The sequence below is a fragment of the Palaemon carinicauda genome, chromosome 16 (genome assembly GCF_036898095.1).
Source record: "Palaemon carinicauda isolate YSFRI2023 chromosome 16, ASM3689809v2, whole genome shotgun sequence".
NCBI classification, from domain to species: Eukaryota; Metazoa; Arthropoda; class Malacostraca; order Decapoda; family Palaemonidae; genus Palaemon; species Palaemon carinicauda.
In genome coordinates, this window is record NC_090740.1 from 116684926 (window position 1) to 116697425 (window position 12500).

General features: G+C 32.1%; 2 protein-coding genes across 2 annotated transcripts in view; one reads left to right on the forward strand and one right to left on the reverse strand.

Moving 5' to 3' along the window:
• The window catches only part of LOC137655510 (uncharacterized), a 9305-nt gene extending 7001 nt beyond the window's left edge, over positions 1 to 2304 (reverse strand). The window contains exon 1 of the mRNA XM_068389408.1: positions 2194 to 2304. Within this exon, the coding sequence (XP_068245509.1) occupies positions 2194 to 2304 (111 nt within the window). The remainder of the gene's footprint in view (positions 1 to 2193) is intronic.
• Positions 2305 to 2337: 33 nt separating this feature from the next.
• The window catches only part of LOC137655511 (relaxin receptor 2-like), an 85087-nt gene continuing 74924 nt past the window's right edge, over positions 2338 to 12500 (forward strand). Inside the window, exons 1-2 of the mRNA XM_068389409.1 lie at positions 2338 to 2398; positions 2902 to 2912. Of these exons, the coding sequence (XP_068245510.1) occupies positions 2338 to 2398; positions 2902 to 2912 (72 nt within the window). The remainder of the gene's footprint in view (positions 2399 to 2901; positions 2913 to 12500) is intronic.

A 12500-nucleotide genomic window follows, 5' to 3' on the forward strand; every position in this document is an offset into this window, starting at 1 on the left:
TATATATATATATATATATATATATATATATAAAATTATTATTATTATTATTATTATTATTATTATTATTATTATTATTATATGTATACATATAAATATATAATTACACACACACACATATATATATATACATATATATGTATATATATATACACTTATATATATGTATATATACATATATATACATACATAGACATTAATATTTATACATATATATATATATATATATATATATATATATATATATATATATATATATATATATATATATATATACACACATATGAAAATCCTAAATTCACCTACCCTTATATCATTCTATCATAGCCATAGCTTCATCCTATACCTACCATCAGTTCTGAGCAAAGCGATCAATGTCTAGTAGCTATTTTGACGTAATCAAATCATGAATCTACATAACTAGCACAATATTACGTTACCCTTGTTTGACCTGTAAATTAAGAAGGCCTCTTATATAAATGTAAATGAAAAAAAATACGAAATATTATAAAATAATCATTATTTTGAGCACCGAATATTCTATAAGATCCACCATATTTCAAATCACGAAAAATGAAATCAAAGTGTTCTCATATAATTATTACTTTTTAAACTTAAATTAATTTACATCTTTGTCTTTGGAAAAAAATATCTTAAATTTCTGCATCTTCAAAGACAATCTAGAAGTGTTATCATAAAATAAGTATCATTAGATGAAGTTTATGGAAATGGGAACATGAAAAATGGAATCCATGCCTGGAGTGGTAATGTTTGAAACTTCTTTTTTGATAGTCAAACTGTTCTTTCACCTTTTTATCTTTTCAAAATTTCTTAATGCACCTGTCACGACTAAGCCTTTCCAAAATTCGCAGCCGTGTAGTAAGCTTTAAGAAAGTAGGAAAATGTGTGTTGATAATTATTCAAAATTAGAAGAAGGACTAAGGAGGGTGAATGGTAGCATATTCATTATTCCCCAGGTTTTCTAAAATATATAACGTATATATTTCAATACCCAAGATTGTTAGAGACGACATGGTGTTTAATTCAAGTTGTTATCATTATTATTATTGTATAATGATAAATAAAATGTGAAAACTAATTAGTTTAAAAGGGTTTACAAGATGAGGAGATAGGAGTAAGTGGAAGTTTTCAACGAAATATGGAATTTTGAAGCAGCAATTGATACCAATATTATGCAAGGCAAATTAATCGAAGTATAAAAATATGTAGTATTATACATGAGTGGCCTTTGCATCAATTATTGTTCACCTTGAATGGTCATAGATTAAAAAAAAATTGATATGCAAACTTATATAGAGAAAAACTTAAGATTTAATTGCATACACTATCAACAATTTGCTGTAAAAAACGGCAGAAATCCAGGAATAAACGTTACCAGGCATTTACTGTTTTTAAAACGGATATACTGACGTAAAGGAGTGATATTACAGTCACCAACCCGTGAAAGATGATAACAAAGTAAGGTAAAAATTAAGGTCGCCTGTATTTTACTGAAATACGGTTGAGAGCAGTAGTTTTTTTTACGGATAATTTCCAATTAAAAATTACAGTTTTTTAACAGTATAAAAATGCTTCTGATTTTGGAAGGTCCGGTTATATATAGGTCAGTCCAGTTAAGCTCGAAAGATCAGGAAACTTCGAAGACGGAGAATTGAACCCAAGGAATTAAAATTTCGATCCACAGGGATTTAAAGGAAGGACCAACAGAGGAATCAATCACGAAACCTTGACACTGTAGGGGAGTGTCCTCTAAAGAAGCATTTCAGACTTCTTTGTCGTTTGTCGTGATTCGTTGTCGTGAGTCGTCGTGGTCGTGAGTCGTCATTGTTGTGAGTCATTGGCGAGAGTTATTGTCGTGAGTTTTCGTCATGAGTCATCGCTGTATCAAGTCGTCATTGTGAGTTGTCGTCATGAGTCATTGACGTCGTGAGTCGTAGTCATTAGTTGTCGTTGTGAGTCGTTATCGTGAGTCTTCGTCGTAGAGAATCATCGTCGTGAGTTGTCGTCGTTGTGAGTCATCGTAGTGAGTTGTTGTCATGAGTCTTTGTCGTCGTGAATCGTCGCTGTGAGTCGTCGTCGTCGTCTTGAGTCATCGTCGTGCGTCATCGTCGTGGTGAGTCATTGTCGTGAGTCGTCGTCGTGAGTCATCGTTGGGAATCAGCGTCATCGTGCGTCTTCGTCGTTGTGAGTCATCGTCGTTGTGAGTTGTTGTCGTGAGTCTACGTTGTCATGAGTCATTGGTGGGAGTTGTCGTCGTCGTGAGTCGTCGTTAAGAGTTGTCATCGTCGTCAGTCATCGTTTTGATCCGTCATCGTCATGAGTCGTAGTTGTGGGTCGTCGTCGTCGTCGTGGGTCGTCGTCGTCGGAAGTCATCGTTGTGAGTCGTTGTCGTGACTCATCGTCGTCGTCGCAGGTCAACATTGTGAGTCGTTGTTGTGAGTCATCATCGTTGTGAGTCATCATCGTTGGGAGTCATCATCGTTGTGAGTCATCATCATCGTGAGTCTTCGTCGTCATGAGTCTTCGTCGTTGTGAGTCATCATCGTCGTGAGTCTTCGTCGTTGTGAGTCACCGTCGTCGCGAGTCATTGTCGTCGTGAGTCATCGTCATTGTGAGTCATCGTCGGCGTGAGTCATCATCGTTTTTGAGTCACTGTAGTGAGTTGTTGTCGTGAGCCTTCGTCTTCGTGAGTCGTCGTCATCGTCATGAGTTGATCCTTGTTTATTTTTTTTTCAAGAATCAGGAGACGAATAACTTGAATCAAATGTTTGATGATATCTTATTAATGTCGAGCACCATATATGGACATTTAGAATAACTTTTCTATGATAGTATTTTCTTTAAAATAAGGAATATATTCCATACTTTACAATGAAATAGATTCTGATATGGTATGTAATATGAATTTCGTAATTAAAGAGTAGATGGAAATTTTTATATAAAAATAAAATAAACAAGTAGAGGGGAGTTTGTAATACACCATATAGGGATGTTTAGAATAAATATTCAATGGTAATATTTTCTTTAAAATAAGGAAAATATTCCGAACTTCACAACGAAATAATTTCTGACATATTTGATGTGAATTCCGTAGGTAAAAGGCAAAAGTGAATTTTGATAAAAATAAAACAAGAAATAAGTAGGAATTTGTAATAACACAATGCTTCATGAATACTGGAATATTGAAAATGCTGAATGTTGAAAATAATATATTTTCATCTTTGATAAAATCAAAATGAAAATGGATAAAGAGGGGAGGGGCTATTTATATAATAAGAATAGTTTTAATCTTAGTTCAAGATTCAATAAAAAAGGAATATAATCCAGTTTTAGATCATTTCATGGAAACGTAGTTGCTATATATATATATATATATATATATATATATATATATATATATATATATATATATATATATATATATTTATTTATATATATATATATATACATATATATATATATATATATATATATATATATATATATATATATATATATATATATATATATATATATATATATATATATATATAGTATACATATACAAATATGTATATATATGTACATATATATATATATATATATATATATATATATATATATATATATATATATATATATATATATATATATATATATATATATATATAGAACGTATATCTTAGTAATTTCTTTATCAAATTCTGGATTTGTTTCAATTAAGCGAGGAAATATTTGTGCGTATATCAATAATCACTAATTAAAAACGTTTCAAATTTCACTGTTAAAAATTTGCCGTAAAAAACGGCAAAAATCCTGGCATAAATGTTGCCAGACATTTATCGTTTTGAAAACGAATGTATTGACGTAAAGGAGTGATATTACGGTCAGCAAACCGTAAAATATAATAACAAAGTAGGGTAAAATTACGGTCGCTATTATTTTACTGAAATACGGCTGAGAACTGTTTATTTCTATGGAGAATTTCCGATTAAAATTACGTTTTTTTTTCTTTTTTTTTTAAACTGTGTACCTTGAATTAAACTATATTTCACAAATGAAATAGGTGAGCTACAGCTGACTATTGAAATAAAAAATCGTGTGACCTAGATTACAATATATCAATGAAAAACATAAAAAAATGAACGTAATTCCAACAATTCTTCTCTTATAGAAACCCTATTGTTTATATTGAAAAAAAAAATTAGATTTAAAAAAAGGTAAGCCTTTATTGTTGATATAAAACATCATAGTTAACATAAAAGCTCAGATAACAGAGAACAGGAAGTAATTCAAGCATTGAAAGGGCAATGATGATTGTTTCATTAATCATGTAAAAGAAAATAAAACACTACAAGCGACACGTTTATGGTGGCCTGGTGGTAGCGTTCTTGCCTGGTGATTGACAAACTGGGGTTCGAGTCATGCTCAATCTTATTAGTTCCTTTGGTCGCTGTAACCTCACCGCCCTTGTGAGACAAGGATGGGGGTTTTGGGGAGCCCATAGGTCTATCAGCTGAGTCATCAGCAGCCATTGCCTAGCCCTCCATTGTCTTAACTTGGTTGGAGAGGGGTCTTGGGTGCTGATCATATGTATATTTGATCAGTTTCTAAGGCATTGTCCTGCTTGATATGGCAATGTCACTGCCCCTTGCCTCTGCCATTCATGAGCGGCCTTTAAAGCCTTTAAACATGGAGGCTTCGGCAAAATGATTTTGACGTGCAACAGTAGTGTCAAAGCTCTTTATTTTTTTTCTTTTTATGTTCCGAACTGGTGTACCATTAGACATGCAACGAGAGAACCTTTGTCTATCAAAGAAACGGTGCTTTAAAGGTACAAACGCATCGGCGGTTATTTGAAATCTGACAAATAGAAGCTAGTGATCCTGAAACATTTCATGCAATTCACTGTATTAGCCTGAGACATCAATGAGTTGAATATGCTATGCATATTAAACAAGGTGTGAAATTTCTTTTGCATTCACAGCTTTCATGTGAAACATCAATATGCTAATTTGTTTATCACTACAAAAGGGAGAGTAATCCTTAGCAATAGAAAACGATGCCCAGGAAAAATTATGATAAAAAGTCTACCGCATAGGCTAAGATTTAAGAACAATTAAATCAGTTAGATGTCATGCATCAACTAGAAAAGACACCATTGTATTTGGTTTGCCGCTCACGAATGGCAGAGGCAAGGGACAGTAGCATTACCCTATCAAGCAGGGCAATGCCCTAGACAATGACCATATATACCTATGATCAGCACCGAAGCCCCCTCTCCACCCAAGCTAGGATCAAGGAGGGACAGGCAATGGCTGCTGATGACTCAGCAGAAAGGCCTATAGGCCCCCCAAACACCCCCATCCCTAACATCCAAGGATGGTGAGGTTTTAGCGACCAAAGAACCTAACAAATTTGAGTTGGACTCGAACCCCAGTCTGGTGATTACCAGTCAGGGACGTTACCACAGTGGCCACTACAACTCTAAAGTACTGTGGATAAGCCAGGGTGATATTAGATAGTTTTCAACACATATTTGGCTCAAATAATTAACCAAATAAAGTGGATAATTCAACTAATTCTCTGAAATCTATTTTGTGTGTAAAGGGGTGGGGGGTGGGGGGGAGTCTCTACACTATTCACAGGGAAATTGATGTTGCTTGAAATCCCACATCGACCAACAACGGGCAGTAATTGCAGTCTAGCAGTACATAAGGAACAAGGACAAGAAAACAGTTTACATGAAATACACCGAGGGAAAATTCTGTTTTTATTTACATATCCAGCACATGTATGTTGGGACGGTGTTTGTTGGGAAGGTGCAGGGAAGAGCAAATAAAGAGTGTGTTCACTCGTGTCCGCCCAAAGCTCAAGAGACTGTGATGGAGACAAAGGTTTTATAATAGGATTACGTAGTCACCACCAACCGTGAGGTATATGAATGGGGAACGTAAGAAATTTTATTTCAGACTGTTTAATTGATTTCAAGATCTTTCGACTACATCAATTTTCTGATGATTTCCAAATCTTTTGATTATATTAATTTCTTACTTGATTACAAAATCTTTCGAGTATTATTATTATTATTATTATGATTATTATTATTATTATTATTATTTGTTAAGCTACACCCCTAGCTGAAAAGCAGGATGCTATAATCCCAGAGGTCCCAACAGGCAAAATAGCCCAGTGAGGAAAGGAAACAAGGAAAAAATAAAATATTTTAAGAACGGTAACAACCTTAGAATAAATATTTCCTATACAAACTATAAAAAATTTAACAAAACAAGAGGAAGAGAAATTAGATATAACAGTGTGCCCGAGTGTACATTCAAGCAAGAGAACTCTAACCCAAGACAGTGGAAGACCATGGTACACAGACTATGGCACTACTCAAGACTAAAGAACAATGGTTTGATTTTGGAGTGTCCTCCTAGAAGAGCTTTCTTATAGGTATCCTTTATGGTACTAAGGTTGTGACCACTGGTGAAAAAATTCGTTTAGCGAGAGCGGTGTGAACTCTGATCTGAAAGATTAATGTGGTATTATTTTCACTGACCTAAGATGGGAGTGAGAGTGTGATTAATGGTTAAAATATCTCACATAATTCCATAAGATTCATTTAAGGATGGAAAAAAACTCTTTACCTACTAGATAGTCTTTGAGACTCCATAATGTCATTGATTAGAAAATTAGTTGCGGGTAACAATCTTGCTCAATTAAGTTCTGAAATATTACGTCGGGAAAGACAAATACTGTTAAAAAATTTGCATTAAAAAGGATGGTCTATATATGGACGTAAAGGAGTGATATTACGGTCGCCACCCGAAAAGAAAACAATAATAAAGTATGGTAAAATGACAGAACACTATATTATTACAAAGAATTTCCGATTAATTTTTTTTTTTTTTTTTTTTTTTTTAAGTGAAGGATGGATACAAAGGGCTCTAACCAAGATAGCATACGATTAAGTGACGTAAATTTGCCTAACTGAGTTTAGGAATAGACCTAAATAGAAGATGTACAAGCTTTTGATCTTATATGCATAGATTTGTTCATGGAAAATGGAAGGCAAAGACGATCATAATAGCCGACGATACGAGAAAGGATAGTCTAATACCTTCTAAACAATTCTAGTTTTAAAATTACCTGATTTAAAGTTACAACGCACTAAACAGTGGGATACTTGTTTTTACAGACCATTCAAAAGTAGATATCTGTTCTTATCTAATCAATATAAGGGAATCAAGTATAAGTAGGAAGGCATTTTATATATATCTTGGATATCCTTCTATAAAATCTAATGGGATCATTCCCCCTACAATCTATCTATCTATCAATTCCCCAATTTCATTCTACGAATTTCCTTAATTTTCTCACAATTCTACCATGAACCCATCCCCCATTTCAACGGTCTGAATCCTATATTATTTTCTAGGTATATTTTGGTATCCTACTATCCTGTTATCCAATCACAATTGCAATTGACGGCATAGATTACAAAAAATTCGTTACAGAGAGGACAATGAGAGAGATAAACGAGTAAGCATGTGAACTCATCACAATCATAACCTATATTATATTATTTCGCAAAACCATAAAACAACGTAAATTCTCAATCACCAACTAGAGTTAATCTCAATTACTTCTTTTGTAATTTTTTAGTTAATCTCTCTCTCTCTCTCTCTCTCTCTCTCTCTCTCTCTCTCTCTCTCTCTCTCTCTCTCTCTCTCTCTCTCTCTCAATTATAACTGTTATTTTGTTCTTTTACCAATCTGTATGTACTTCAAAAATCCTTTTTTATTATCTCCTTTTTCTTAATCAAAGATTATAACTATCCCTCTACACATAATATGAAATTTTATATGGAATTTTAACTTTTAAACAATTTTTTATATAACTATCACTGATTTTCTTCATCTTCTTGAAATGTTACTTTTCAAACAATTTTTCACATTAATATCACTAATTTTCTTCATCTTAGAATGTTACTTTTCAAAAAAATTTTCATATTAATATCACTAATTTTCTTCCTCTTCGAGTGTTACTTTTCAAACAATATTTCACATTAATATTACTAATTATCTTCATCGTCTTGAAATGTTACTTTTCAAACAATATTTTACATTAATATCACTGATTATCTTCATCTTCTGGAAATGTTACTTTTCAAACAATTTTTCACATTAATATCACTGATTATCTTCATCTTCTTGAAATGTTACTTTTCAAACAATTTTTCACATTTATATCACTAATTTTCTTCATCTTGAAATGTTACTTTTCAAACAATTTTTCACATTAATATCACTAATCTTCTTCATCTTCAGGAACTCCATGTCTACCAACTGAACCATTTCTTTCACTCCTACCTACCTATACATTTCGACCACTTTGAAGCCATAGTATCTTCTTCTCCAATGGCTACCAATCAAAGTTTTATAACTCTCCCTTCTACCATTTACACCTGTTATCACAATTTCTGTTTCTGCATCCTGTGATACTCAATATCGTCTATAGGATTCTTGGTTAAACCTATCTCCCACAGTTCTCCAATCACTGGGAGTGCTATTGCTACCCTAGGTTGGTTTTTTGTTAGCAAAGGTAGAATTATTTTTCTAAAAGTAGGGTACAACTAGTGGTGATTATTCTTTGCATTAGTTTTTTTTTTTTTTTTTTTTTTTTTTTTGACAGTAAAACGACAGTACAAGGGAACTGCTACAAACGGTTCTTAGTTATGGCAACATTTAAGCTTAAAAACAGAGACCAGTACCAAATACATTCAGTAAAAAGTACACTTTATCCTAATGTTCTTTCCAATGGCCTGCCAATTGTTTTCGAAACCTATACTTTGGTGTTTATTAACGAAAATTCAATGAGATTCCGTCACTTAATAAGCTGTGAAAGGACAAATAATCAAATAATTACTTTAAAATATTTATTACCAATTATCCTGGAAATTTTTCTGTTTTTGTGCTTTATTGATATTCCAATATATAGTAAAGCAATATTAGTAGAAATTATGGTGAAAGATTGTACAAACATTCTGGCCCCCTTTTTTTTTTTTTTTTTTTTTTTTTTTTTTTTTTTTTTTTTTTTTTTTTTTTACTGATATTCCAATATATGGTGAAGAAATATTAGTAGAAATGATGGGGAAAGATCGTAAAGGTAATCTGGCTATTTCAATTCGTTAATTTTTTTTAAATTGATATTCCAATATATAGTAAAGCAATATTAGTAGAAATTATGGTGAAAGATCATATAAGTATTCTGGCCATTTTTCTATTGATATTCCAATATACAATAAAAAAAAATATTTGAAGAAAAGATGGTGATATATCGTGTAAGTATTCTGGCTACTTTTCTATTGATATTCCAATATACAATAAAGTAAATATTTGAAGAAAAGATGGTGAATTATCGTGTAAGTATTCTGGCTACTTTTCTATTGATATTCCAATATAGAATAAAAAAATACTAGAAGAAAAGATGGTGAAATATCGTGAAAGTATTCTGGCCACTTTTCTATTGATATTCCAATATATGATAAAGAATCACTAGTAGAAATGATGGTAAAAGATCATTATTTGTTCAACTAAAGAGGAAAAGAGTAAACAAAAATATCTCTTCGGTTATACAGTTCAGGAATTTTACTCCCCTCTACGAGGTTTTCCAGTCAGGGGTTGTGTTTGTTGCTTTATTTTCGAGAGCTATAAATCCTAAGATACATTGTAGGTCACTCGGATTTCAAGCAATGTTTTTCATATCTCTGTTTTGAAAGTCAAGGGAAGACTTCATGCAGTCGTATTTACGTTCTGAACACTAGTATTTGCAGTGTGGAGGCACTAATTTTTTATTTTTTTTATTCTTATTTTTTCTTATTTTTTTTTAACATTATTTTTTTCGTATATATACTATAGTCCATATTTTTTAGCGAGGCAGATTTGCACCGACTCGCAGCGGAGCCCTTTTTAACTCGGAAAAGTTTCCTGATCGCTGATTGGTTAGAATTATCTTGTCCAACCAATCAGCGATCAGGAAACTTTTCCGAGCTAAAAGGGCACCGCTGCGAGTCGGTGCAAATCTGCCTTGCTAGAAAAAATTGATTATAGGAAATAATAAGCTTAGAAGAAAAAAGACAATGTTCAGCATCTCTGTTTTGAGCGCCAAGGGAAGAATTCATGCAGTCGTATTTACTTTCTGAACACGAGTATTTGCAGTGTGGAGGTATTGATATTTTTTTAAAACATTTCTTTCGTATATGTGCTAGAAAACAAGTAAGCTTAAATATTCCAAAATCCATTTGTACAGTCTGTTTTTTTTTTTTTTTTGAGTATCAAGGGAAAATTTAATACAATCTTATTTACTTTCTGAACACGAGTATCTGCAGTAAAGGGGTATTCATTTTTTTCTTTAAAGCATTATTTTTTTCGTATATGTAGACCTACCATAGAATAATAATTTCACGTATTCCAAAATCCATTGTTCCTAAGCTCTCTTTTGAGTATCAAGGGAAGATTTCTTACAGTCCTATTTACTTTCTGTACAAGAGTATTTACTGTAAGGAGGTATTAATTTTGTTTTCGTATATATAGTAAGGAATGATAATTCTAAGTTCCCTATCTCTTATTTGAGTATCAAGGGAAGATTTAATACAATCCTATTCACTTTCTGAACACGAGTATTAGCAGTGAGGAGCTAATCAAGATTTTTTCTAAACACTATATTTCTATTATATTTACTGTTATGGACATGAGTCGTGGTATAACAATGAACCAATATCCAACAGATTTTGTAAATTTGAGAAAAAAGCCCTCAGAAGAATACTGGGAGTTAAATGTAGGACAGGATTAGAAATGAAACTATAAGAGAGATTATTCGAGTGCCATATGTGGATGAGATCATGTTGAGGGGTAGATGGAGATCGCTTGGGCATGCTCTTCACATTCCCCAACAGAGATTAGTTCACCAAACTTTCAACTGGGCTCCACAAGGCACTAGAAGAATTGGAAGACCCAGGCCTACATGCCTGATGACAATGAAACGTGAAGTAGGAGTTGATGAATGTAGAAGTTTTTTTTTTTTTAAAGATCAAGATAGAGGCCCTTTGCATCAATAGGCGTAGGGTGAGGAGATGATGATGATGTATCAAAAAAATAATAAACTTGAATAATCCAAAATCAAGCGTTAGTATTCCTATCATCTTTTATTTCCTTGTTTCCTTTCCTCACTGGTCTATTTTTCCCTGTTGGAGCCTACGAGCTTATAGTATCTTGCTTTTCCAACTAGGGTTGTAGCTTAGAAAGTAATAATAATAATAATAATAATAATAATAATAATAATAGAAAATAACAACAACAACAACAACAATAATAATAATAATAATAATAATAATAATAATAATAATAATAATAATAATAATCAATAATTACTGTACAGTCCCTACCATAGCATAGCCTCTGTGATGTAATCCAATTAACTTTTAGATAGTTTTTCTGTCGTCACCTTCATCTGAATCGTTTACCCTATCATCATCATCATCTCCTCCTGCGCCTATTGACGCAAAGGGCTTCGGTTAGAGTTCGCCAGTCGTCTCTATCTTGAGCCTTTAACTTAATAGTTCCCCATTCAACATCTCCTACTTTGCGCTTCATAGTTCTCAGCCATATAGGCCTGGGTCTTCCAACTCTTCTAGTGCCTTGTGGAGCGCAGCTGAACGTTTCAAGCCCTATACCACTTCAGAATGAAATGTCAAATTGAATTTTATTAATCTACTCAGTTTATTCCCCTTTTTGTTTCATTTTAACTTATGGGATACTTATAAATTTATATCTATAAGAAATTCGTAAATTTTATTATCATTATTATTATTATTATTATTATTATTATTATTATTATTATTATTATTACTATTATTATTATTATTATTATTACTAGCTAAACTACAACCCTAGTTGGAAAAAAACCAAGATGCTATAAGCCCAAGAGCTCTAACAGGGAAAAATAGCCCAATAAGGAAAGTAAATAACAAAATAAATAAACAATATAAGTAGTAATGAAAAATTAAAACAAAATATTCTACAAACATTAACGACATTAAAACAGACATTTGATATATAAACTATAAAAGGACTTACGTAAGCCTGTTCAACATAAAAAAAAACATTTGCTGCGAGTTTGAACGTCTATAAACGTATTTACTTCTTCTGTTTTCTTTTCTTTTCTAACCTTATTTATATTATAATTATCGTTTTTATTGTATAGCCAATGAGGAGACAAAAGCATAAGATGAGGAAAGTTAAATTAACTGAAAAGTGACGTATGCAGAAGAAAACTTGAAACGCATTGCAAGATTTTATTCGAAAGTCATGTTGTAGATTGAAAATATATTCTTTGACCTGAAGTATAATTCGAACATTTCTGCAGTTGATTATTTACATTATTTGGATAATTCAGACACCATTAATAAATTACTTTTAAACGATGATGTATAAAAA